Below are 26,917 nucleotides of genomic sequence, written 5' to 3' on the forward strand. Positions count from 1 at the left end.
AGAAAAGAACTTTGGCAACAGAAAAAAGTGACACCTGACGAGGTAAAAGTTGAATAGAGAACGTTTTGCTGGCTGTGAAAATAAATTCCTTTATGCTGGCAGTCTATGACCATGTTGTCAAATACATAAAAATACCAGATACTGTAGTTGGTGAAGTAAGAATTACACCTTTGAGTTCATTGAGTTGCATACATTCAAAACAGATGTGTTAAATAAACTTAAAATATCAGCCTACAACAATTTGATGGTTGATGAATCAACTGACAACAGTTTCAAAAAAGTTAATTTTGTGTATTAAATGTGGGAATAAGAGCTAATCCATTGATAAAGCTCTGTTTGCTGGTGTAATACAATTAACAGTAAGTGAGAGTTTATCTACTCATTGGGCTATTCAACAGCTTTTTATATGGAAAACAAGTTAATTTTAAAACTAATGGCATTGTTTACCTCAGACTGTGCATCAGTCATGCAGGGCAAACAAAAAGGTGTAGCTGTTTTTTTGAGGCAGTCCATTCCAAACTTACCAGAGAGACTTTGTGTGTCAAATAGCGAGGATCTGGGATGTTTGGAAAGACAGTCCCCTGATGAGTGACATTGACACATTGCTAAGGAATATTTACATAACTTTCTACAGGTCACCCTGTTAAGAAGCCAAAATTTGAAGGACATGTTAAGGCTGCAGAGGCAGATGTGACTGTGTTTAAACCACTAAATGAGGTTCAAGATACCGATTAAGGAAAAATTGGAACCGGAAATGTAAAGATATTTTCAGATATGTTTACATTTACTAAACAGGATTGCTTCAAGGAGCTATTTTGACTTTTGGACATCTGTGGCACATTACAGGCCTCAAAGTGTGGACTGTGAAAGAGGATTTAGTCTAATGACCAATACAAAAACAAAATACAAAAACTACTTAAGTGCAGAGCATTTGGAAAACTTAATGAGAATTAAACTCTTTTTACATTCTGGACAAGCTGTTAATGTTCATAGCATTTATAATTTATGGTAGACAGAAAAGGCCTTAAGAGAAATGTTTTGAATATTCAGTAAAATCGAATAGAAAAACTCAATTTTTCGATATTTAACTCAAATATGCAATATAGTACATCATATGTCAATATTTTGAGTTTGCTAATACTAAAATATTGTTAGTTTTGATTACTTGTTACTTACATGAAAAAATTTCCACACACCTAAGAGGGAACACTGATTGAGAATGAGGTGAATAGTTACTTAGTGATCCCAAAAGCTTCACTGTCCAAGTTTCAACTTCAGTTGCAGTATGTGTTTTCATCACTTACCTTACCTATTGACAAAGCTGTTAAGTTTTGTTTACGTTTTCAGATACTGAATAACTTGATAAATTAAAGCAGCAATGACCTCAAACATTTATAGCCAACAGCTGCCATGTCTTTCCCTCAGACAAGTTCATGTTGATACTTTTTTCTACAGCTACTCAGAATAGTTTGTCTTTATCCACATGTGCCAAGTGAAGTTATGTATTTCCCATAATTGCAGTATTACTGTTTTTATTTTTTGTTGTACATTGATTGTTAACCTTGTACTACAATAATAATATTAACTGTGGAGCATCAAACATTTTAAGTAATCTTGGATGAAAGTGCCTGCATTATAAAGAATGCTACTACATCCACACTACTAACACTACTAATAATTTCTATGCACCATACACACTTCCTCCATACTTTTTCATGAACCTTTAAAAATTATTAAGGCATATCTATTTGAATTGCTTTGTATTTCCAGCTCTCTTTGCTTAGCTGTATTCTCAGGCGTTATACAATAAATCAATACATTAATATGTGTATATATATTATATATATACACACGTGGACAAAATTGTTGGTACCCTTCAGTCAATGAAAGAAAAACTCACAATGGTCACAGAAATAACTTTAATCTGACAAAAGAAATAATAAATAAAAATTCTATGAAATTTAACTAATAAAAGTCAGACAATGCTTTTCAACCATGCTTCAACATAATTAATAAAAAAAAAAAAACTCATGAAACAGGCCTGGACAAAAATGATGGTACCCCTAGAAAAGACTGAAAATAATGTGACCAAAGGGACATGTTAATCCAAGGTGTGTCCACTAATTAGCATCACAGGTGTCTACAATCTTGTAATCTGTCAGTGGACCTATATATAGGGCTCCAGGTAGTCACTGTGTTGTTTGGTGACATGGTGTGTACCACACTCAACATGGACCAGAGGAAGCGAAGGAAAGAGTTGTCTCAGGAGATTAGAAAGAAAATTATAGACAAGCATGTCAAAGGTAAAGGCTATAAGACCATCTCGAAGCAGCTTGATGTTCCTGTGACTACAGTTGCACATATTATTCAGAAATTTAAGATCCATGGGACTATAGCCTACCTCCTTGGAGATGGCCGCAGGAGGAAAATTGATGACAAATCAAAGAGACGGATAATACGAATGGTAACAAAAGAGCCCAGAAAAACTTCTAAAGAGATCCAAGGTGAACTTCAAGCTCAAGGAACATCAGTGTCAGATCGCACCATCCGTCGTCGTTTGAGCCAAAGTGGACTTCATGGGAGACGACCAAGGAGGACACCATTGTTGAAAACAAATCCTAAAAAAGCCAGACTGGAATTTGCCAAACTACATGTGGACAAGCCACAAAGATTCTGGGAGAATGTCCTATGGACAGATGAGACAAAATTGAACTTTTTGCCAAGGCACATCAGCTCTATGTTCACAGACGGAAAAATGAAGCATATCAAGAAAAGAACACTGTCCCTTCTGTGAAACATGGAGGAGGCTCTGCTATGTTCTGGGGCTGCTTTGCTGCATCTGGCACAGGGTGTCTTGAATCTGTGCAGGGTACAATGAAATCTCAAGACTATCAAGGGATTCTAGAGAGAAATGTGCTGGCCAGTGTCAGAAAGCTTGGTCTCAGTCGCAGGTCATGGGTCTTGCAACAGGACAATGACCCAAAACACACAGCTAAAACACCCAAGAATGGCTAAGAGGAAAACATTGGACTATTCTAAAGTGGCCTTCTATGAGCCCTGACCTCAATCCTATTGAGCATCTTTGGAAAGAGCTGAAACATGCCGTCTGGAAAAGGCACCCTTCAAACCTGAGACAACTGGAGCAGTTTGCTCATGAGGAGTGGGCCAAAATACCTGCTGAGAAGTGCAGAAGTCTCTCATTGCAGTGATTGCCTCAAAAGGTTGTGCAACAAAATATTAAGTTAGGGGTACCATCATTTTTGTCCAGGCCTGTTTCATGAGTTTATTTTTTTAATAATTCTATTGAAGCATGGTTGAAAATCAATGTCTGACTTTCATTGGTTAAATTTCATAGAATTTTTATTTATTATTACTTTTGTCAGATTAAAGTTATTTCTGTGACCATTATGAGTTTTTCTTTCATTGGCTGAAGGGTACCAACAATTTTGTCCGTGTGTGTATATATATATATGATTACATCTTGCCTGAAGAAGGGGCCTGAGTTGCCTCGAAAGCTTGCATACTGTAATCTTTTTAGTTAGCCAATAAAAGAGAGAAAGGCCAAGCAAAATGACACCTTTCATATATATATATATATATATATATATATAGTGACAGATAGGGGGCGCTTTCGCTCCCTTGAACCCTTGTCCAAGTCGCCAGACACCAGATAAAAGTCCAAAAGTTGCCTTTATTTATAAACCAACACCGGCAATTCATATATGTCTGTTTCATTAATTTAGAGACTTGATGATGAATACATACATCTGTAAATTGAATTAAGTTAGATGGAGAACTGTTGGTTCCAATGTCATTGCCATCCCACTGCTAGTAAGTAGAAACTAAAAACAATCAGTTTTTTAAGACTAAGAAAAGCAATTGGGGTGGAGAATCTTAACAAGCAAAACAACTAAAATTGAGCATAAAAATGTTGCTTGAGCAATAAGTGCTTCAACAGCAATAACTGACCCCTCATTAAGGAAACGGGTTGGAACAAAAACCTGCAGCCAATATGCCCCTCCAGGACTGACAAAGCAGACCCCTAGTCTATATCAAATGTATTTTTAGATGGCTTATGAAACAACTGGATATAAAAGAATAACATATACTGTGCATAACTGTTAGTTTATATGAAAAAACACCATAGTTAAAAGCTGTTTAATACAAGTGCTACTTTTTCTTATGATTTCTTTTGTACAGATGAACACAACATTAAGGCATCTTATCAAAGAAGTTAACACAAGCTCTGTGGGGTACAAACTTAAAACATGACATTTAAGCAAATTTAATAAAGGTTTCTGGTCATGTGCCGAACTTAACAGATTTAAAAAGTGACTGTGGCATGTAGAAATATTTTGATACGGTTACAGATGATATATTAATATATTTTTGTTTCTGATTTAACTTAGACCTTAAGATAAGCCTGGTATGAAGAAAATTTCAAAGCTGAATATACGAAATGGAAGTTAAGGGGAGCAGATAAAATTAAAGGCCTGAAAAAACAAGAAAAAATCTGACTGTACTGTGCATAAATTAGAAAGATACCCAAACTGGACCCACATATCAATACACAGAACCTACCTAGAGGTTTAGCTGACACAAGACTCGTGGATCACTGATGAGCACTGTTGTCTCACAGATCCAGAGTTCTGTCGCCTGTATCGAGTTTGCACTTACTTGTTGAATTTTCCCAAACATCTCCAACACATTGACTGAGATGGGTAATTACCTACAGTATTTAACAGCATAACTTGCTTATATATATATATATATATATATATATATATATATATATATATATATATATATATATATATATTTTTTAGGATGAATCTGCTACCAAAACAAACCACTGTGCCCCATTATATAAATAGCATACCTAAAATATATGCATTTTCATAATAAATTGTCAATATTACATTTTGCCTAAAAGTTGTAACTACTAAAAGAAAAATAAGCTCTATAAAACAATTACACATGAAATATTAAAAGAACAACAATTTTAAAACAAGAGGTAAAGCATTTTAATAATGATAAATCAAAACAATTCCACAAATAAAAATTCAAATTAATACACAACAACATTTAACAGTTTATCTAAGCATGTGCACACAAATTTTATAGTCTTTCAGGATAAATGAAAAAAAAAATATATATATAAATTTGATAATACGTGCACAATTTTTTTCATTCTGTTGCTCTGTATACACAAATCAAAATAATGGCATGTTAATTTTTTGTATGCATTTTTTTTTTTTAAATTGCAGAACTGCTTCTTATAATCTTTGCTCTTACTGCAGCTTCTTGCTCCTAACTTCAACAACAGAGCGCCTTTCTTTTAGGAAAGTGCTGAATGAAGAGGATTCTTTGCTTTCTTCAGTAACTGTTAAAAGGAAATACAAAATATTAACAACCAGTACTATAACAATATTAAGTTAAAGGTAAGAAATTTTATAATAATATTCAGGATGCAGAGATAGGCTTCAGTTCAAAACTATATCATTTAACCTACATTTTTAAATTCTCAAATATTCAAGTAAAGATTATGATTTAAAATGTGCACCTGTAATATCCAAGCCATACACATTTTATCACTTGTTTGTTGAAACTCTTAGAATATAATAGTATGATAAATTCAGGATTATTCTTACATGTTTTTATAAATGAGGCCCCTAGATTTTCCAAATTAAGAATTTACAAAACAAAGGGTTTCAGAGCAAAATAAATATCAGTAAATGAAACTTCAAACTAAGACAAGCAAGCTAGAATGACTCATCAAGTATTCAGCTTTCCGAGTCATCAGCAAGGAAATACTTCCTGATGTGCTACATTCTCAATTGAATGGTAAACTTTAACACATACCTTGAATGACTTTGTGCGAGTGTCATTATTAGGGAAAACCACTTTTTATTATTTCATCAACGTATAATGATGTCTTCTCTGAACCAACCCTAGTCATCAGGATAGCCTTCATATTTATGCAGTTTAAAAGTGTTCAATGGCTTTTGGTTTCAAAAATATCAGCAATCTGAATTATGCTTAGTCCATCATGAATAACTGTTTTGTGACTAAGTGAAATCTTCACTGAATAAGGCACCTTTACCCCAGTACTCCTATGGCAAGATAATAATTTTGAAACTGGGAAAAACACAATATATGAAAGATGTGTGCAGGAATTCATTGGTGGAAATACCCGAAGGGGCTTTCTGAAAATCAGCTCACATGCAACAAATTTTGTTATTCTGCATATGAATGAAGTGCCACTTCAGGTATTTGAATATCAACAGAAACTAGCCTAAGTTACACCACTTTGGACTCAAACCAGGGTTCAGATGGTCTCTTCAAATTATCATCACTCCCACAGTTTTCATTAAATTTAGATATATTTCTTTTTTTAAAACAAAAATGTAGAGCTATTAAAATTATGTTATTAATCTCTATCACCATCATTAACATTCTGGAATTAGAAGGAACAAGTAATTCTTTCTACTTTATCAGCAATCAAGTATTAAAAAGGATTTAGAATTGCAAAGTCTATAATATTTGATAAAAGATGTGAAAGACAAGTCTGTTTCTAAAAATCTAAAATTATCAAAAGTAATAAAAAAACATTAGCACTGGGACATTTCTAATAAGTAAGAATATGTTTCATTTTTCCTTCTAAACAAATGCCATAAATGTTAATATATGTTAAATGGGCAATCAGTGCAACCAAGAAAAATGGCGTCCTTACTTAAAAAATACAGTCAAACTTTAGTTTAGGTATCTACTATAAAGAGTCAAAGACATCTAAGCATGCTGTAACTATTGTATTTATTTATTTTTATAGCATTAACCAGCAGAGAGAACCTTTTCGTGCAGCCAAGAACATCCTCATTGGTTTTCAGGCAGCAGCAAGCATACTGTATACAGGTAGCCTTTTGCTACACTTTCCATAATTTGACAGGGTTTGCTGTAGGGGAGATGCATTTATTGCTAATTTATCCTCTTGCAAGAGATGCCTTATTATTAAAATATGAAAGGCATTATCTTCTAATAACACTTAAGTAAATATAGATGACACTTAATAAATATAGAGAAATATAAATGACATTTTGTAATTGTTTCTTTAATGATTTTAGCAGAAAACAACTTTATTTTTTGCTAACTACTGTCTTGAGCAGTCTAAATCAACCTTTTCATGTGTTTATTGCAGTGCACAGTATTACCAATATATTAGTACTACAATCAGAAACAAAGCTGCAGTGTAAATTCCTTTGGGGAAGATAACTTGACTGCAGTCTCTCCTTTCTCTTCTTTATGGCTTTCCTAATGCTATTCATGGCAAATTAAAAATTACCCCTCTTCCCCCAAGGTGCCTATTAGATCCCCAATATCACTCATTAAATGCAATGTACAAAAATGGGAGAATTTCAATTTTTGATCACTTTATTTTATTGCAAAGGCACAATGCTCAAGACTAATGATTAATCACTTAATCATTTAGAAGAAAAACCCAATACAATTAGCACTGTAAAACAATCTAAGAATATCTTCATGTAGATGTAGATACATCTTCATGTAGTGTCTAATAAGTTAAAAACGCATAACATTTTCATCCATACTTCATACTTTTTTCATCATGAATATTAATAATCACATTAAAACAACTCACGATTGTGGTCTATGTCATCTGTGTCACTGTCTACTTCATCTTCTTCAATATTTCCTCTAGTAAGGATGAGTCCACTGGGTCCTGGAGATTCTGAAAGAGAAGGACAAGCATGCTTTACAATATAAATAAATTTGTTATATGAAATTGTTAACTATTATTTAAAAATATTTAGCAAATTTCTCATTTGTGTGAAAATTTTTGGGGCTTAAGAATGTTCTAATTGTTTTATTGTACCAAATAAGGCCAATAGCAATAGTCATTTTTGAGCAGCGTTACTGTTTTGACTCCTACAGTCTCCTAAATTTCCAACATGTGCTAAGAACTATCAGTTATATTATATTATAAAAATGAGTACCTCAACATCTTCAAAAAGGTGTATGCAAATTTAGGAAGGACTATTCAGAGGTGATGGAAAAAATTATATTATAATAAATGAAAAAGAGAAAGTAATTGAATTGAATTGTGATACACCAATTGATTGACTTCATTTGTATATTAGCTTGTCAATATAGAGAGTGAGCCAAAATGAAGCACCACATTTCTCAAGGTCATTGCACGATGTAGAGGCAGCCGAGTGGATTAGGGTGGAGGTCCTTTGATGGACGATCCCTTGTGGTTTTCAGTCAGCAACATGCCTTTGTTCAGAGTGCACCATGCTTTCACTGTCGAAGCGTTCTTCAAAAACAATGCAAAATGCTAACAAAATGTGCTAGGTTTAACTCATTTTAGTAGTAAGGTGTAAGGGTAGATGACCTGGTGTAACATACAAGGTAACCATGAACAGAATGCTTCATTTCAACACTATAGCTATACTTAAACCCTCTGTCAAAAAGGAAAAATATAAAGATTTGCTTGGAATATGACAAAAACTGACTTAAGCTGACTAATTTGTGATTCCATTTTTAATTAATTTAAAATGCATTAACAAAACAAAAAGAAAAACACCAGTGGTTTACTGGATAACTGTGTATAACAGTTCCCTGTCACATTCAGTTTATACCTTTTGTAGCAAACAAAACTTTAATTTGCCTCCTTATGGTGTGCATGACAAAGTCACAGAAGTTTTTGTTGCTTTCCTGGAGTTTTTGGTGGCTAGGGTTCACAAACACCGTTATTTGAATTAATCATTGTGATAATTTGTTTTTAAATATCACTGCCATATCAGTTTTAAGATCCAATGACTCCACCTGCTGACCAAAATGTTAGTTTTGCTAGCCTGTAGCATAGGTAGAAATGATACAATGATGACATAATCCTTCCTTTATAATATATCTTTTATCCTGCCACATGATTTAAAATGTAACAGCAAATTCTTTCCATAAAAGTGATCGTGTCCATAACTCATTCATTAGGGCATGTCGAGCGGATGATATCTGCTCCAGGATTCTCTCCACTATCTTAGGTTTAGAGGCAAAATGGGTGATACATACCCATATAGGCATACAAATATAATCTACCTATTTCTTTAACATTTTAAAGTTTGTCTTGACTCTGACCTCATTAAAAAGAATTACAATAACAAGCTAGTCTACATAAACTTCTAAGGAACAGACAGTTCAGTCCTGCAAAATCTGACAATGACACATAGGGTATAGTGATATGAACATTTTGTGGAAGAACAAATTCAAGCTGCCCCACTTTTATTTATTAGCTGTGACAAAATGCTCCTGTAATTGTACAACTGTAACTAACAGCTTAGCCTGTACAAGCAGTCAGGTTGTTGAATTAATTTGTCACTGCATGTTTAAGTTAATGCTCAAAAAATCTGCCTATCTGACAGCTCCATTAATATTTGACCCTGGGGTTTGCCCCTGAAAAGGCAATTCCACTACCTGTGATTCTCTTTCCTCTGTGTTATGGAAGAAACCTTGCATAGCATCTGTATACTGAACTGCAAAGAGGTATAATTTCAATGCTGCATTTACATACTTGGACTTGAAGTTCAAAATACTATGTTATTCGAAAACTATACTATCTGAAACCATGCAGAAACAATGTCAGAATTTAAATTGTACTGATGTATTTAAGTCAATGAATAAAATAAAAATACACAGAAAACAGTACTATTTTGACAACAACACGCCATCTACAGGTGGCTGTAAAAATGTAAATATGTAAATAAATCAACCTCAAAATTAAAGAAGTTTTTCAAATGACTAATAATTGGACAAAAACATGTGCCATCGATGATGTACTTAATTTTCATCTCAGTAAAACACTAATAAATAACATAATTTTTTCCAAAACAGCTATGTTATTGTAAGAATGCAACAGCAACCAAAGTAAGTCCTAAATGATGCAAAATCCTTTGAGTTTTGATTCTGTAAAAATCTTTTCACACATCAGTTTTATTTACAAATAACTTAATGGGAAGGGCTATGAGTAACTGTAAGGTGAAACGGCAAGATAAAATGCAATTTTGCTCCACACATAAAACTCTGTGCAGATGCCCATGCTTGTATTGCTTTCCCATGGCTCTTATTGCAAGTTAAAGTTAAAGGTATCTGCGGTACCAAGTGAAGCACTTATTTATTTGAAAAGAACACCAGGGAAAAATAAAAATCTAAACATATGGATATTGTTTTCTGCGCTTGAGGTGCAATAACTGGTTCTTTATAACTTTACTTTTCATTATTGTATGTGATGCTTTTACATAACTATTTCTACTGACACTATGTTTGCTATACTTCATCTGGCTATTGTATACAGATTCTAGTTAGCACTAAACTTGTACAAAATGATTACTATCGTTTGTGATTGAATCATTCTGCATCTTCGGCGTTACTTATTGACTTTTCTTACTTCCACCTTCTGACAAAAGCACATTTTCCCATAGCATTACGGTACCAGAAACATCATATGCTAGTATAGTTGCAGCTGCGGCGTCAGTCCCTTGATACCCTAGACATGACACTGCCCCTTCCTCACGAGCCTTGACCAAAGTTAATGAGCCGCGATATTGCAACTGAAGTGCTAGGCTGTAGTAGCCTGGTAGGCTACACTACTGGGTGGGCTGCTGAGACTGGCCACTGGGCAGAACTGACCATCACGAGTAGCAATAGTTTGCATATTTTCATGTTTTTTGGCTCTAGTTTTATGTAATTTTGTGCTAATATTGTAACAAACAGTTAGTGCAGACTACAGCTGAAGATCTGAAGTGGACGCGAGAAGTTGGTGAGTTGCTTATTAACAAATTTTTGTGATTTTGAGTAAAATTAGTGTAGGTCAGGGGGCTTTTTGCATATTGGCTTATTTTAAAATATAAACTTTGAAGTAATCTTAGTAAAGTAAAATTAGATTTTTGGAGGATTTGTTTTCCAACTTGAATTACTGAGCAATGAATTCAGTGAGTGTTTTTGTGATTTCAGTTCACACGAACAGGACTTTGCTTTGTTTACGTCACCACACGTGCGCCTGAGAATATCCAAATACAAAATATACAATATGCCTGCACTAAACTATGATGCCTGTATATACTGCATAATAATCTGTAAAAGTCTTAAGCAAACTTAAAAAATATTTTAAAGCTGGTTATTTGGAAAGAATTAGAAAAAAACAAACATTGATACAATAACAATTAATAAAGTCCTGTGTTTTTGAAAAACGTCATTATTTTCAAGTTTATTTTAGTAAATTACTAGGTCTTGTTTTGACTTTATCTGCATATCCCTGCCTAATTTATCCCACACATCTTCAACTAAGCCAAAGTCAGTGTTCTGTGGAGGCTAGTTTAATAGAGTTGCTGCTCTGTCTCCAGCATTTGACTCCAAGTAGGTTTTAACTGTGTTTTGCAGTGTGATTAAAGAAGTTATTGTACTGAAATATGAAATTTTTGACAGCAAGTGGTTTGTAGGGCGGCAGAAGGCCAAATAATGACACAGCTACCATCATACTTCATAGAAAGCTGTTTGTTTTAGAATTATAAAAATTTCAAATTAGGAGTAAGCAACACCTAAGATTTTCTCCCACTGGTTGTCTCTTCATGCTTTATGGTCTTTTGCATACTGCAATTTCTTCTGATTGTTGCTTTTCTGCAAGATTGGTTCTAAAAGGCAACACCCTACAGGTTTATTTGTGACATCATGATCCTGAGAAGAATGCAGGAATCTTGACCACAGTCATTTAAGTGACTAGAATATGAAAGTGTAGATGGAAAAAGGTACTAAAACAACATAATACACTTACTTAGACATTTATAGTCAAATAGCTGTGGCCTCTGTTGCCACTCTGGTATAAACAAGACAGAGTAAACTATAAGAACACAAATGCTTGTTTTACATGCAATATTTTAAAAACCATCTTAAACTTTTTGCACATCACCAGCCTACCAATGTACCTGAAAGTAGAAAAAACCTCCCTGCTGAAAAAACTCCACCTTACAGATATTGCCAACTGTAATATACAATAATAATAAACACTACTTATTATACTCATTGTATTGACCCCTAAATCAAATAAACTTTTGACGGGTCATTTTCAGTATCTCAGTCTCACCGATGTACACTTTCTTTGTTTCTTTGCTTGTTGCTCAACTATAACCTCACTTGCTTCCTTGCCTGTACTATAAAAGGCACCAGTAGAGTAACTCTTGTATTTATAAATTTTCATTCTGTGAGTCAGAGAGCACAAAACAAGAAGGTTAAGCAAAGGAGGGTACCAAAACCCACTTAAAGTGCTTCCATCTGAGGTTGCTTTGATATTTATAATTGATTAGATTCAACTATGCAAATTTGATTTATATATTTCTTGTCAAATACTGATGCTTTACAGTAATTGTATTCTATTTTTAAAGAATGATCATTGAGGGGTGTAGGTGCCAATATTTTTTCATTTCCTACATGTGGCTAAACGTTTAAAGGGTTTTTATTCACATCCCTTATTTTAGCATCTTATATCACTTAATGATCAAATAAATACTGTCAAAAATAAACTGTAAAACTAATTTTCTGTCTTGATAACAAGGAAATAAGAGGTGGACAGAAAACATGAAATAAGCCTAGTGTAGCCTCTTCTTTCTCTCATAAGCTTATAGTAGAACACTTGAATAATATGCAATCAAATGAAAAGAACTGAATAAAAGTTATGAGTATTTATTTAATCCGGATGTGCTGAGGGATAAATATGATCTGCCCAGTTTAGGGCCGTCTTTGGGGGCTTGTGGAAAGGGGACGGATTTTATTTACTTCATTATACATGGATTAAACATATTTGTAAAACACAAGAGACTTATTAATTTTGTCTGTTTTTCTGGACAGCTTTATGAAGATTTATATCTGGATTTCAATTGCATATGCTGGTGAATAGAAGGTGCAATTTTTCATATAAAAGAAGAAAAAATAATGCAAACGTAATAAACTGTAATGCGTTACATTTTATAATATACAACAATATTACAAAAAGATAACTAAATATGTAAGTAAGAAGCATTACCATTTTTAATTTTGATTAAACCTGGCATACGAATTACATTTACCTTACAAATTTTAAATATTTTCTTCTTCTTTTTTTTTTTTTAATAATTTTCTCTTGAGATATAGGCACTTTTCTTCATCATGGACAGCATAAAACTGATTATGTTTACCATTTTCTTATGAACTGTAACTTTTTTTCCTGTCAAAGCTACTTTTATTGGTGCCTTGGTATAAAAATGGTTTGGGAACCACTGTAGCAAAAAATAGTAATCTTTTTGACGGTACAGTTCATAAGAAAACACCATGTATTATCATTTTTATTCAATCTGCAACACATATTGTGTTCCATCAAAATCAGAAATGGTGATGCAAAGGCCATTTGTTGAATTAATTCAAAATGTGGTAATTGTACAACCCTACTCCAAAAATGTTAGAGTGCTATCTAAAATGTAAATAAAAACAGAATGTGATGATTTGCAAATCATGTAAACCACATATCGAATTGAAAATAGTAAAAAGTCAACATATGAAATGACAAAACTGAAAAATGTTATTTATTTATTTTTTTTACATAAATGCTTTAATGGTCCCTTTGCAGATGTGCAAGGTACCCATGCCATGTGCACTAATGCACCCCCAATGCCATCACAGATTCTGGCTTCTGAACTGTGCACTGACAACAAGCCAGATGGCCTCTCTAATCTTTAGCCCAGAGGATGAAGCCTCCATGATTTCCATGAAGAATTTCAAATTTAGATTTTTCAGATCACAGGACAGTTTTCCACTTATCTTCAGTCCATTTTAATTTAGCTTGAGCCAGTGAAGGTGGTGGTGTTTCTGGATCAAGTTTAAATATGGTTTTTCTTTTCTGCATGGTAAAATTTTAACTTGCATTTGTGGATACAGCTATGAACAGTGTTTACGGACAATGGTTTTCCGAAGTGTTCCTGAGCCAATGCAGTGATTTCCATTACATAATCATGTCTGCAGTGCTGCCTGCCTACTGTAGATCATAGTCAAAGAATACTGATTTTCAAACTTGTCTACTGCGTGCAGTGATTTCTCCAGATTCTCTGAATCTTTTAGTGATATTATGTAGCGTAGACAATGATATACCCAAATTCTTTGCAGTTTTACTTTAAGGAGCATTTTTCTTAAATTGTTATACTATTTGCCCACACAGTCTTTCAGAGTGTGTTGAATCCATGCCCATCTTTACTTCTGAGAGACTCTGTCTCTTTGGGATGCTCTTTTTATACCCAATCATGTCACTGACTTTTTGCCAATTAACATAACTAGTTGTGGGATGGGGCGGCACGGTGGCGCAGTGGGTAGCGCTGCTGCCTCACAGTAAGGAGACCTGGGTTTACTTTCCGGGTCCTCCCTGCGTGAAGTTTGCATGTTCTCCCCGTGTGGACTGCCAATACTGATGCTCTGTGCAAGAGAGGACAGAGCAGACTATACTTCCTTAGAAGACTGGCGTCCTTCAACATCTGCAATAAGATGCTCCAAATGTTCTATCAGACGGTTGTGGCGAGTGCCCTCTTCTACGCGGTGGTGTGCTGGGGAGGCAGCATAAAGAAGAAGGACACCTCATGCCTGGACAAACTAGTGAGAAAGGCAGGCTCTATTGTAGGCACGGAGCTGGACAGTTTGACATCCATGGCAGAGTGGCGGACGCTGAGCAGGCTCCTGTCAATCATGGAGAATCCACTGAACAGTATCATCTCCAGACAGAGGAGCAGCTTCAGCGACAGACTGCTGTCATTATCCTGCTCCACTCACAGACTGAGGAGATTGTTCCTCCCCCACACTATGCGACTCTTCAATTCCACCCATGGGGGGGTAAACGTTAACATTATACAAAGTTACTGTCTGTTATATCTGCATTTTAGATAGATAGATAAGACTTTATTGTCTGTGCCCCAAAGGGGTCACAGAAATTTCCCTTTTGACACGCTCATGAGACAAACAGACCAAAAAAATACAAATATAAGCAAACCATAGTAAAACCTACTTCATCTGATTCAGAACAGATACTGCTGAGGGTACAAAAGATTTCTTGTATGCATTCTTCCGCTCCAATGGGGTTTTATACCTCCTACCTAATGGCAGCAATCTAAAGAACGCATAAAGAATGTGAGAGACATCCTTCACAATCATGGTTGCCTTCCTCAACAGTGCACGGTTGTGGAGTTCAGAAAGGGGAGTTTGAGGTAATCCAATTATTTTGGAAGCATGGTTAACTACACGACACAGTTTTGTTCTATGTTTAACGTTAATAAGTTGTACCAAGATAAGTAATTAAAAGTGAGAACAGATTCAATAAGTGATCTATAAACCAGCGTTAAAACCTCCTTGCTAACATGAAAGGCTCCAAGTTGCCTTAGTAGATGGAGGCGCTGCTGTGCCTCCTTATATACAGCATCTGCATGCTTCATGAAAGACAGACAGGTGTCAATCTCTGTCCCGAGGTATTTAAAAGTCTGAACCTGCTCCACCAACTGACCCTGGATACTAAGTGGCTGGAACAGCAGTGATGGAGCCCGTCCTTTGGGGCCACAACACAAATCCTTAGTTTTAGAAACATTTAACTCCAGTGAATTTTCTGCCAATAACTGAACCACTCTGGACCTCCTGCTGATATGCAGAGAGGGCACAGGTATCAGTCATATGGGCCACCAGGGCCATGTCATCAGCATATTTATACAGTGTCATTGCTGCACTGCTGCAGGAAACATTGTTTATGTAGACAGAGAAAAGAAAAGGGGATAGAACACATCCCTGAGGAAGGCCTGCGTTTAAAACGGATGTGCTAGAACTTATACCATTTAAAAACACCTGCTGTGGTCTTTCCGTTAAAAAATGTTTTACCCATAAAATCAACATGGGATGTACCTGAAAGTCAGAGAGGCGGTATAGCAGAATATCTATCTGAACAGTATTAAAAGCAGAGGATAAATCCATGAATAAAATCCTTGTATGTGGATGTACCGAATCCATGGGTCTAGTAACCGTATCTAAAAGTGTAAGACATGCATCCTCCACTCCACGCTTTGCTTTATATGCAAACTGGAGTGGGTCAAGTTTGTCCGACAACATGCTGGAGAGATAATCACACAGTACTCTCTCCATACATTTACACAAGACAGATGTTAGGGCTACTGGCCTGTAGTCCTTTGGATCCTTGGCATGTGCCTGCTTGGGAATCGGAATTATGGTAGATTGCTTCCACTGACTTGGGACACAGCTGGAATCAAGAAGGTGTTGGAACAGTCTTGTGATGACCCCACCTAGCTGAGTAGCACAATCCTTTAACACTCTGCCTCCAAGCCTGTCAGGGCCAGAGGCTTTATTCGGGTTAAGTTTATGCAAGATGGCAGTCACCAGCTGCTCATCAATATTTAAGGTCTCAAGGGGGGGAGTCAGGAGTTACAGGAGTCCAAGTGATTGGTGTACTTAGGCTATTGAACCGGATAAAAAAAGTTGTTTAATTTTTCCACAAAGGAAGCAGGATCTGAGCAGTCAATTTTCGTGGGTTTGGGGGCCCTGCCCATCATAATATTTAAACCCTGCCATGCTTCCCTTGCGTTTCCCGAGGTTAGTTTCTGCTCCACCTTGTCTTTATAATTTATCCTTTCTTCTGAACTCCTTTCCCAATTCCCTCACTTTTATCTTATCACCCATCAGGAATGCTTTCCTTTTCTGAACCAAGCAGTCTTTCATGTCCTTAGTAACCACTTTTTATTATTTGCATGAATAATTATTTGTTTAGTAGGAGTGACCATGTCTTCACAAAATAAAATATAGGAAGTTAATAACTCCGACAGGGTATTAAAATCATTGCCACAGTCATCAAAAAACAGATCCCAATCCGTCAGCTCAAAACAGCCCCTTAGAGTTTCAGCTGCATCGTTGTTCCAGACTCTAATGGTTTTTAAAATGGGTTTACCAGTCTTCAGCTGTGACCTGTACTTTGGCAATAAAAGAATGACATTATGATCTGAGAAACCAAGAGGTGGGCGTGATTTTGAAATGTATGCAGTAGGGATGTTTCCAAAACAAAATCCAGAGTATTCTGCATCCTCGTGGGGGTTGTTACATATTGCTCCAAGTGTGGTAAATGTGTGGTGATGTCACATCTGTTAAAATCACCAAGTAAAAACACGGGCTGCCCTCCAGTCCGATTGACAGCTTTGTTGTAACAATCTGCAATGTGTTCAGCTGCTGTGTTAAAATCACTCTTTAATTTAAAATTGTTTATTTTTAAGAGTATGCTGCTGCTGGAGTATGTGAATTTCCCCTTGGGATTAATAAAGTATCTATCTGTCTGCGTGGGTTTCCTCCCACAGTCCAAAGACATGCAGGTTAGGTGCATTGGCAATTCTAAATTCTCCTTGGTGTGTGCGTGTGCCCTGTGGTGGGCTGGCGCCATTCCCGGGGTATGTTTTCTGCCTTGCACCCTGTGTTGGCTGGCATTGGCTCCAGCAGGCCCCCGTGACCCTGTAGTTAGGATATAGCAGGTTGGATAATGGATGGATAGTTGTTAGATGTTCCACCAAGTTTGTTGTTTTTTTTTTTGGTTTTGCATTACACTGGTTTTGCAGATTCTTGTTGCCTCATCACAACTTTTTAAAACGTGTTCCTGGCTTCAACTTCAAAATTACCATATATTTTTCATAAAACAAAATTTCTCAGTTTCAACATTTATTCTATTTTCAATTATGGGTTTAAATGATTTTAAAATCACTGCATTCTGTTTTTATTTACATTTTACACAGTGTCCCAACATTTTCGTAAACAGGACCACTGAGCCCCATTGAGATAGACATTTAAAAAAAACTAAAATAATATAGAATGATAGGCAAAATAATAACTGGTAAAAAAAAAAATGTTGTTACCTGTTGTTTCACTTGTTTCCATACCAATAACTCCCATATCTTTGTGCAAGTTTTCCAACTGCTCTTCTTGTTTTTTGATTTGAGCCTGAATCTGTTGACAAACAGGAAGAAGAAAAATGTATGAGGTCCTTCTGTAGATAGTACGTAGTGTTACAGTATATGTCTGTATACTATTCAAGGAGTGGATGTACAGGTGGTACACATTAATGACAAGTTCGGTTTGTCTCACAACACAGAGGAACTATATAAAAAGGGGCAGAACAGGCTCTTTTTCCTTAGATTATATTCCTTTAATGTGGGAAATGACATCTCTCACATCTTCTGTAACTCTGTGAGAACCAGTGCAATATTCTACACAGTGGTGTGCAGCGCTGGTAACATCACTTCAAGAGAGGCCCACTGAATCAACAAGCTAGTTAAAAGGGCAAGCTCAGATACAGGACACACTCTGGACCCCCTGAGTTTTGTAGCAAAGACGAGAATTAAAACAAAACTGAGTGCCATCATGAACAATACTGCACATCCTCTCTCTGACACACTACAGCTGAGTACTTTCAGCCAACAAATTATTCAGCAGAAGTGTTTCTAAAATGCTACTGGGTCTTATTTACACCAACAGCACTTTGTCTGCATAATGCCTCACTGTGACTGTAATAGTCAAGTCATAAATATTTCTTTCTTTTTAATTTTCTTGCTTTAGATATTATAGTGTGTGTTCACAGCAATGTGTGTGCACATTTATTTATTTGTTTGTGTTTGTTTACTTATCTAACTTTAATGCATTTAATAATAATACATTTTATTTATATTGCACTTTATATTTTAGCAATCTCAAAGTGCTACAGAGTAAAAAATAAAAATAATAAAACATATTTATATATATTTATACTTTAACAAAATATCTTTCTAAAAAGATTAGTTTTTAGATTCCATTTAAAAACATCAGTTGACTGTGGGGCTCTCAGGTAGTTGGGGAGGGCATTCCACAGTCTCGGCACCACAGATGAAAAAGCCCATCACTCATACTGCGAAGCTTGGTTCTAGGGACTTGGAGAGTGTTAGTGTGTACAGAGCGTAGAGTGTGTGAGGAGGTATGAGGGGTAAGGAGTTCCTGTAAGAAAAGGGGGGCATGTCCATAAATGAACTGATGGTTAAGGAGAACGACCTTGTACTCTATTCTGAGTGGGACAGTGAGCCAGTGAAGGGTTTTCAGGATTGGGGTGATATGGTCATGCTTTCGCACCCTCATCAGGATCCTGGCAGCGCAATTCTGAATATACTGGAGTCTCTGAATACTCTTGCCAGGAATCCCAATGAGGAGTGAATTACAATAACACAGCCTGGATGAGACAAAGGCATGGACGAGCTTCTCTGCATTTGCCAGGGTGAGAGTTGGGCGGAGTTTAGCGATGTTTTTGAGGTGGTAGAAAGAATACTTACAGAGGTGTTTGATGTGGGTGTCAAAGGTGAGTTGAGGGTCCATTTTAACACCCAAATTGGTGACAGATGTGGAAAGGGGAATGTTTTGGCCAGCGAAAGTGATAAAGAGCTTCTATAAAAAAAATCAAATTTCCCTCTGGGGACAAATAGGTTCTATCTACCTATGATACACTCATAAAAATAACTAAACTGAATTCCAACATAATTTAGCAAAAAGTCTAATACAGACATTCATTACAAGAAAAGTTAATAAACTATGATCAGATGACATGATGATACTTTAGTATCCCATTACACTGAATAATCTTATTTAGCTAGATTTGTGGACATATGTTAAATAAGTCACTATCTTTCTTTACAATCACTCACATCACTACCCATTTTTATGAGTTACAGTCCCTGGGAGTCTATCATAGTAATAATGTGCAGAAGTTAGCAGCCTTTCCTAAATGAGAAAACCGTCTAAAACTGACAGAAGAAACTAACACAAGAGTAGATTCAGAAATGACTTTACAGCAGTGATTGGTCTTTAGATGGAAATGCACACAAAGCAAGCCACAATAAAAACTATTTACAAAAGTAATGTCACAATTTCTACAGGAATAAAAGAGTCTTTTTCAATAAAACAGTATTTACCATTTTCTTCTGAAGTCTTTCATATTCAGGTAAATATTCCCTGAGCATAAAAGAAAAGAAAAAAAAAAATCTAATTAGTCATCAAAGGACAAACTTTATATGAATGCATTAAGCATAATTATTTTATTTCAGCTGAAGTTAGTTTATTTTTTCAGCTCATTATCTATACTAATAAAAGGCAAAGCCCTCACTCACTCACTCACTCACTGACTCACTCACTCACTGACTCATCACTAATTCTCCAACTTCCCGTGTGGGTGGAAGGCTGAAATTTGGCAGGTTGATTCCTTACAGCTTCCTTACAAAAGTTGGACAGGTTTTATATCGAAATTCTACGCGTAATGGTCATAACTGGAAGCAGTTTTCTCCATTTACTGTAATGGAGATGAGCTTCAACGCCGTGGGGGCGGAGTTTCGTGTGACATCATCACTCCTCCCACGTAATCACGCAGTACATAGAAAACCAGGAAGACCTCAAAAAAGCGCTCAAGAAAACATGCATTATATAATTGAGAAGGCAGCGAAACAATAAGAAGCGAGTTCTGCTACTTCGGAAACAAAGCACGATGTAAACCTACACTTTAAATTAAGTTCATAGACTGGCTGCCGCTGGCGTTTGTAATTTAGTGCCTGCCCATATAAGGCCATCCGTCAGCGGCAATCCAATAGCAAACTGCCACGGGTAAATATTCACGGGTGAAGGACTGTGCTTATGGAGAGAAAGATGAGATGGTCAGGGTGGTGTTTGACACAAACTCAGCGAAACTGCCAGAGAAAGTTTTAAGTGCCAGGACTAAGGTAACATTAAATAAAGCTATGGACATAGCACGAGATGGCACCAGCACAGCTGGGAACCTTCGATGCAAGTACACCGAGTGGCTCACGTGAACTGATGCAGTGCACAGATAAAAGCAACAGTTCCAAAGAGCTGAACAAAACCGAATTACACAATTGAAAAGGCAGCAAAAAATATGAAGCGTCTGATAAGCATATTCATAAATGCAGCTACTGTGGAAACAAAGCACACGGTGGAAAAAGTCAATGTCCCGCTAAAGGAAGACAGCGTAAAAAAAAACCCGTGCATGCAGTTTGTCACATCACAGATAAAAAGGAAGACGAGCTGTTTATTGATGCAGTAAGGAACTAATCGATGAATGAAACCTCTTATCTTTACAACGATTGACAAACACGGAATGTAACTTGAACACATCCTACAAATACGAGCCTGATTGAAAGAAATAATGATAATCAAATCCTTGATGACAGCAACATTCAATAACACTCACAAAACAATTACTGTATATTGACAATCATGTTACGTTATTTTTAAAATGTTCCCTTTTCTTTTTCATAACTTCTACTTCTCCACTGCGATACACGGGTATATATATATAAATGTATATCTATAGCCCGATCTACAATACATATTTTAGCATAGACAAGCGGTGGCGCAATTGTCCCCCCGAGAGGGGATGTATTGACTATGTACGCGCGCTACCTGATTCATTTTACCTTCCCATCTCCTTGGTTTGGGACGTATGAAAAAATATTAGGTTAACGCAGAATCATGTTACGTTATTTTTAAAATTTTCCCTTTCTTAGCACAAGCACAGTTGAGAAGCTTCGATGCATGTACTCCATAGCGCGTTAAAAATAACGCATTTAATCACACTTTCAATTCCAAGCAAACGGAACTTTTGTCAATGCATGATTTCCTGGTACATCCATTACACTGATGCACACATCACAGCTACAAAAATGTTAGAGTCAGAATAAAGCGCGTTCCTACGACTGATCATTTCGACTACCCGAGCGAAGCCTTGATAAAAGCATGGTTTTGTGCACACTGAAAAGCAAGCAAAATTAGATGCATTACAGAAAGCGGACTTTGTGGCTCTTACTGGGGATCATTGGACTTCCGTGACCGTTAGTAATTCTAAATACATCTAATTACAAAATGTTCAATGATCACACTGTTTTAGCCTAATGTACAAAATAATTTTGGCTAATGTTACTCAGAGTTTAAAGAGTAAGCTGGTCAAATTACCTTTTATGTTTCTGACTTATTTTTTAAGAAGAAAAACTGCACTTTATGGTGAAATTTTGGTTATTATTATTTAAAGACAATACTATTCTGAAAATGTACTTAAAGTACTTAAACTACCACTTTATTTTTAAGTCTGCCCAATTTTAACCAGGGATGATATTTTTGTTTCTGTTTTGAATTCAAATGCAGTTTAAAAGCTTTTTTCAGAAATTAAAACAGCTTCAGTTTACAATATTCATGTCCATGTCTATTATTTGATTCTGTAAGCCCACTAAAACCGTTTTAAATAAAAAAAAAAACATTTGCGATTTGGGGCAAATTCGTGTCGATTACATACGATTAATCAAGATTAATTCTTACACAGCCTCTAATTAATTGGATTAATTTTTTTAATCGAGTCCCACCCTAATATATATATGTAGATATATATATGTAGATTTGTATATATATGTGTATATACAGTATATATGTAGATATGTATATGTTGTATATACAGTATGTATATATGTGTGTGTGTATATATACAGTATGTGTATATATATGTATATGTATATATATGTATGTGTGTGTGTATATATATATATATATATATATATATATATATATATATATGCCAGCAACACTCATGACAATTACAAAACAATTACATTGTCAATCATGTTACGTTATTTTTAAAATGTTTGCTTTTCTTTTTCATAACTTCTTTAACACACTACTTCTCCGCTGCGAAGCGCGGGTATTCTGCTAGTTATTGTATAAGAAGAAAATGGAGGAACAACTGTTGGTTGAAGTTGGTGATTTAAACCTGCACTTTTAGAATAAAGTCAGTCAGTTAATCATTAATGCAACTTTTTAAATATCAATTAATGTATGTATATATTTACATGTTTCCTTATGTTTCAATGTGAAAAGCTGAGGAACTTGGTAAAGCAGTCCTTTTATCTGCATGTACAAAATAATAGCAAATACAATTTGCAGTTAATATCCATGAACAATTGAGACATAACTTAAGAGACCATTCACTGTTTCGCAAAACTGACCCAAATAGTTTCTTACTTTGTCAAGTGTCTTTCTGATAACAGTAACTACTGCAGGTGTTAGCAAGTTATAGGTTCTCCCATTGTACCTTATAGGCCAGTCACATGATTGTTGCATTTTGCAACAGACAAGCATGTTTTAAGATATATAGTTTTTTTTAAATGACCTAATACTCTGGCATCTTGAAGAAAACATTTAATACACTTACATTTCATATTCTTTTGCAGCTTCTGACACCTGCTGAAAGAGCTGATCTAACCCATTTCCTGTCACAGAAGAGACACCAACTACCTGGAAAAAATAAACTGCACGTAAAATATATTTCAAGCATTTTTATTAATTTATTGATGCTGAAAGCAATCCAGAACTAAAGCAGATATTTAAATAAAAGTTGGCATGAAAGTAATATCTAAAAGTGAATGAAGAAGAAACAAAGATGGGACCGGACTAAAAGCATGCAAGAATCATAATGAAACATGCCACTGTTTGGCATTTGAGTGTTTTAAGATTTTTGTCTTCTTGATGAGTACAGTACAAAATGTAAATAACTACCTGAGGTGTCATTTCCACTAGTTTCGACTCACAGGAGAGAAAGAGGAAACTACATAACTATGTTTTTTTTTTTTAAGTTTAGTTTGATTTGCCTGTAAATGTCAGTCCGTGATAAACTGGTGGATCCAGTATACCAGTTTAAATTCTTTTTGCGGTATGAAAAACAACATTTTCTTGGTATAGCAAAAATTAGTAGAAAATTGTGAACACATTTAAGCACAAAATATGTTCTTTCACAAAATTTGAAAACAGAAAAGAAACACCAACAGAAAACCACATTTTCTGTATTAGTGTCTTAAAGGTAATGCTTTGTGTATGGACTTGTAAGTGCACCGTCTGTAGTAAGTGAGCCAACCTGACTGGTGAGTTGAGACAAACAGAGAGAGAAAGGAAAACAATATGAAGGAAAACAATATGTCTTGTGCTGTGTCTGCATGGAGGAGGTGGTATGAATAAGTAGTTGCACTTTTATTGGTTCAAAAGAGGTGAACATCTACCAAAATTATTACCATAAATTTTAATTTGTTTTCTGTCACTTGTGTTTCTAGTATGCTTCTAGCAATTCATATGTTTTGGGATTGTGATCCAGTTGTGATACTAGTGTTAATCCTTAATTCTTTTTGTTTCGGTTTGTTTTCTCTGCCTTGCAGCTCCCTACGGCTGTTGTGCCTTTTGCTGTCTAGTTTACAAAGGCATGTTTATCTTAACTGCTTAAAGGCACCCTTTGACAGGGAAGTCTCTATGCTGTGGGGAGTTTGTTACTGTAGTTTGTTTGTATAGTTGATATGTTTGTGATCCTTACATATGACTTTTGTTTTTCTTATCTCTACATATATAAAATCCAGTATCTGTCTGCATGTCTGTCTGCTTTTCACGATAGAACTACTTGAAGGATTTAGATCAGATTTTTTCTATAATTTGCTTGAACATTCCAGTTGATTTTGTAACTTCTCTCATCGCGCTAAGTATCATAATTCGTTTGTGGCAGCGATTTATTCACGCTAAGAGACTGTGGGCTGAGGGGAGGGGGAAGTGTGATGTCAGGATTGGGGAGCCGTGCGGGGCCACTTCATTCATGCGCCAGCCTCCGTTCAAGTTGCTGTACCTCTTGCCATGTGCTGAAGCGTACCTCTGCCCCACTAGCTAGCGATACCTGTTTGGTCATTGATTTATAAAGTTTGTCCTTTTTTACTGCTTCGCGGGCGGAGTTGTGGGGACAACTAGTTGAACATAAATTAATATTTGACCACAAAAATGTGAGGCAAATAACTGCTTTTAATAACAGGAATGCATATAAGCACAATTAGGCAATACTGAAGTTGTTTGTTAAAAAAAACATTTTTAGTCTGAAAAATATATACAAATACATTATTCTGGTGTCTGCCAAAGCATTTAAACAATTACAAATTAAAAATTCTGTAATATGGTTTTTTTGTCCATACATTTACAGATAGAAGTAGGTGGTAACATTTTTATTATTCATACTATACACATTTCTAATAACTGTTGAAAAAAAATTTGAGTGCGGGGTATATTCCATTTCAATTACTTTCCCACAAGGATGGTGAATTCAAACAATGATTTTAATTTGTTTTTTAATAAATAAATCCAGCAAACATAAATAATAAATCACTAGTTGATTTATTCAATGAATTAAGTAATATACAAAACATTCTATAAAGAGTACAGAATTCTTAAGAGACCTTGCTGAGGTGTTAACTGAACAAATTGTTCAACTGATGTTAGAATTAGCAAAGCAAACTGAACAAATAACACTACTTGCTGACAAATACCTTCCCCAGTAGTACTTGTAGGAAGGCTACAATGAAAAATGTCTGCCTAAATTCTGATTCTTGGTTAATTAGGTGTGTAAACTAGTTATGCATTTAATTCTTTAGATCTTATTTGTGGTAATCTCTATTTGAAGCCCATTTTGGAATACAAAGCAGCAATTGTGTGGTTAAGGTTTAAAACAAACTGATAAGTCAAAAAGAGGCCAAGCATCCATAAAGATTTTTTAAATATGGCAAAAACCAACCTTATTTAATTTTGCTCTATTTATTAAATGCACTGTATTACACAAATGTAGTGCTTTAGACATGCCCTAACCCAATTAAATAACAATATCAAACTAATTTCCAGATACTCTAAAATCATTACTGCAATTTAGCTGATAACATCTTAATAGTGAATATAACTAAGTAGTAAGTAGTCTACTTGCCTACTATACTGATTATATAAGAGACTGAAACATAACTGACTCCAAGCCAACCTTTTCTATTTATTTATTTGCCAATAACCTTTTTTTTGTCTAAGGGCAAATTTTTAGAATCTGGTTGCTTACAATAAACAAAACTATCCATATTTAAATGCAATACACACATATTGCAGAGAGAATAAACATCTTCAGAAATTAAACTACTGGGCTCTGCTTTAAATGCTAAGTTTATAAAGTAAGATTTTCAACAAAGAATCATAATTATGGCTACTAGGGTGAAATCCACCAAGCTATAATATTGTCTTTTGCAAATTATATATAATACAGGCTTTCTACTACTATATAAAAACAAAAGCAAGAGAAGCACCAAGTAATTTAATTTAAATGTTACAGTATATAATGAAAGCGTTTGTCACTGAGCACCAAAAAATAGTACACATACCCTGAGGTTACTGTAGAACTCATCCAAGACAAGACTCATTGACCGGGTCAAGTTACTGACATATGATGTTTCCTGGTTCAAAGCATCTTGAAAAACTTCAAAATCTTGCATCCAATCAACTGCAAAGCTATGGTCAATGATATCAGTCTAAAAATAAAGCATGGAGTCCAAAAACACAATGTGAAAACCAAGTTTTGAAAATTTATGGTTCATTGGTTTGGGGAAAAATTTGCAAAATTTTAAATATAGTGAGAAGTCAAGGAAGATTACACCTTTTATTGACTAACTAAAAAGATTACAATATGCAAGCTTTCGAGGCAACTCTATTAATCTACTAATTTTCAGTTTTAAATGTATTATTAAATTCTATTCATTTTTTACATTTAAGATGCCTCACTTAAAGATTTACCAATGTTATTAGTTGTCCTAATGTGTATATAAACACAGGGAACTCCAGTTTCTGTATTTCATCTTGCCTGAAGAAGGGGCCTGAGTTGCCTTAAAAGCTTGCATATTGTAATCTTTTAGCTAGCCAATAAAAGGTGTCATTTTGCTTGACTTCTCACTATATTCATAAT

The 26,917-nt window shown here is 35.2% G+C and overlaps 1 protein-coding gene across 1 annotated transcript in view; it reads right to left on the reverse strand.

The window, feature by feature from the left end:
• Nucleotides 1-5,028: 5,028 nt before the first annotated feature.
• gpn1 (GPN-loop GTPase 1) overlaps nt 5,029-26,917 on the reverse strand; it is a 40,179-nt gene continuing 18,290 nt past the window's right edge. Inside the window, exons 9-14 of the mRNA XM_039748426.1 lie at nt 26,340-26,486; nt 23,336-23,418; nt 20,043-20,082; nt 17,967-18,057; nt 7,655-7,744; nt 5,029-5,383 (exon numbers count right to left, since the gene is read on the reverse strand). Coding sequence (XP_039604360.1) covers nt 5,292-5,383; nt 7,655-7,744; nt 17,967-18,057; nt 20,043-20,082; nt 23,336-23,418; nt 26,340-26,486 — 543 coding nt within the window. The 3' untranslated portion in view covers nt 5,029-5,291. The remainder of the gene's footprint in view (nt 5,384-7,654; nt 7,745-17,966; nt 18,058-20,042; nt 20,083-23,335; nt 23,419-26,339; nt 26,487-26,917) is intronic.

Source organism: Polypterus senegalus, chromosome 3 (assembly GCF_016835505.1).
Source record: "Polypterus senegalus isolate Bchr_013 chromosome 3, ASM1683550v1, whole genome shotgun sequence".
Classification (NCBI taxonomy): Eukaryota; Metazoa; Chordata; class Cladistia; order Polypteriformes; family Polypteridae; genus Polypterus; species Polypterus senegalus.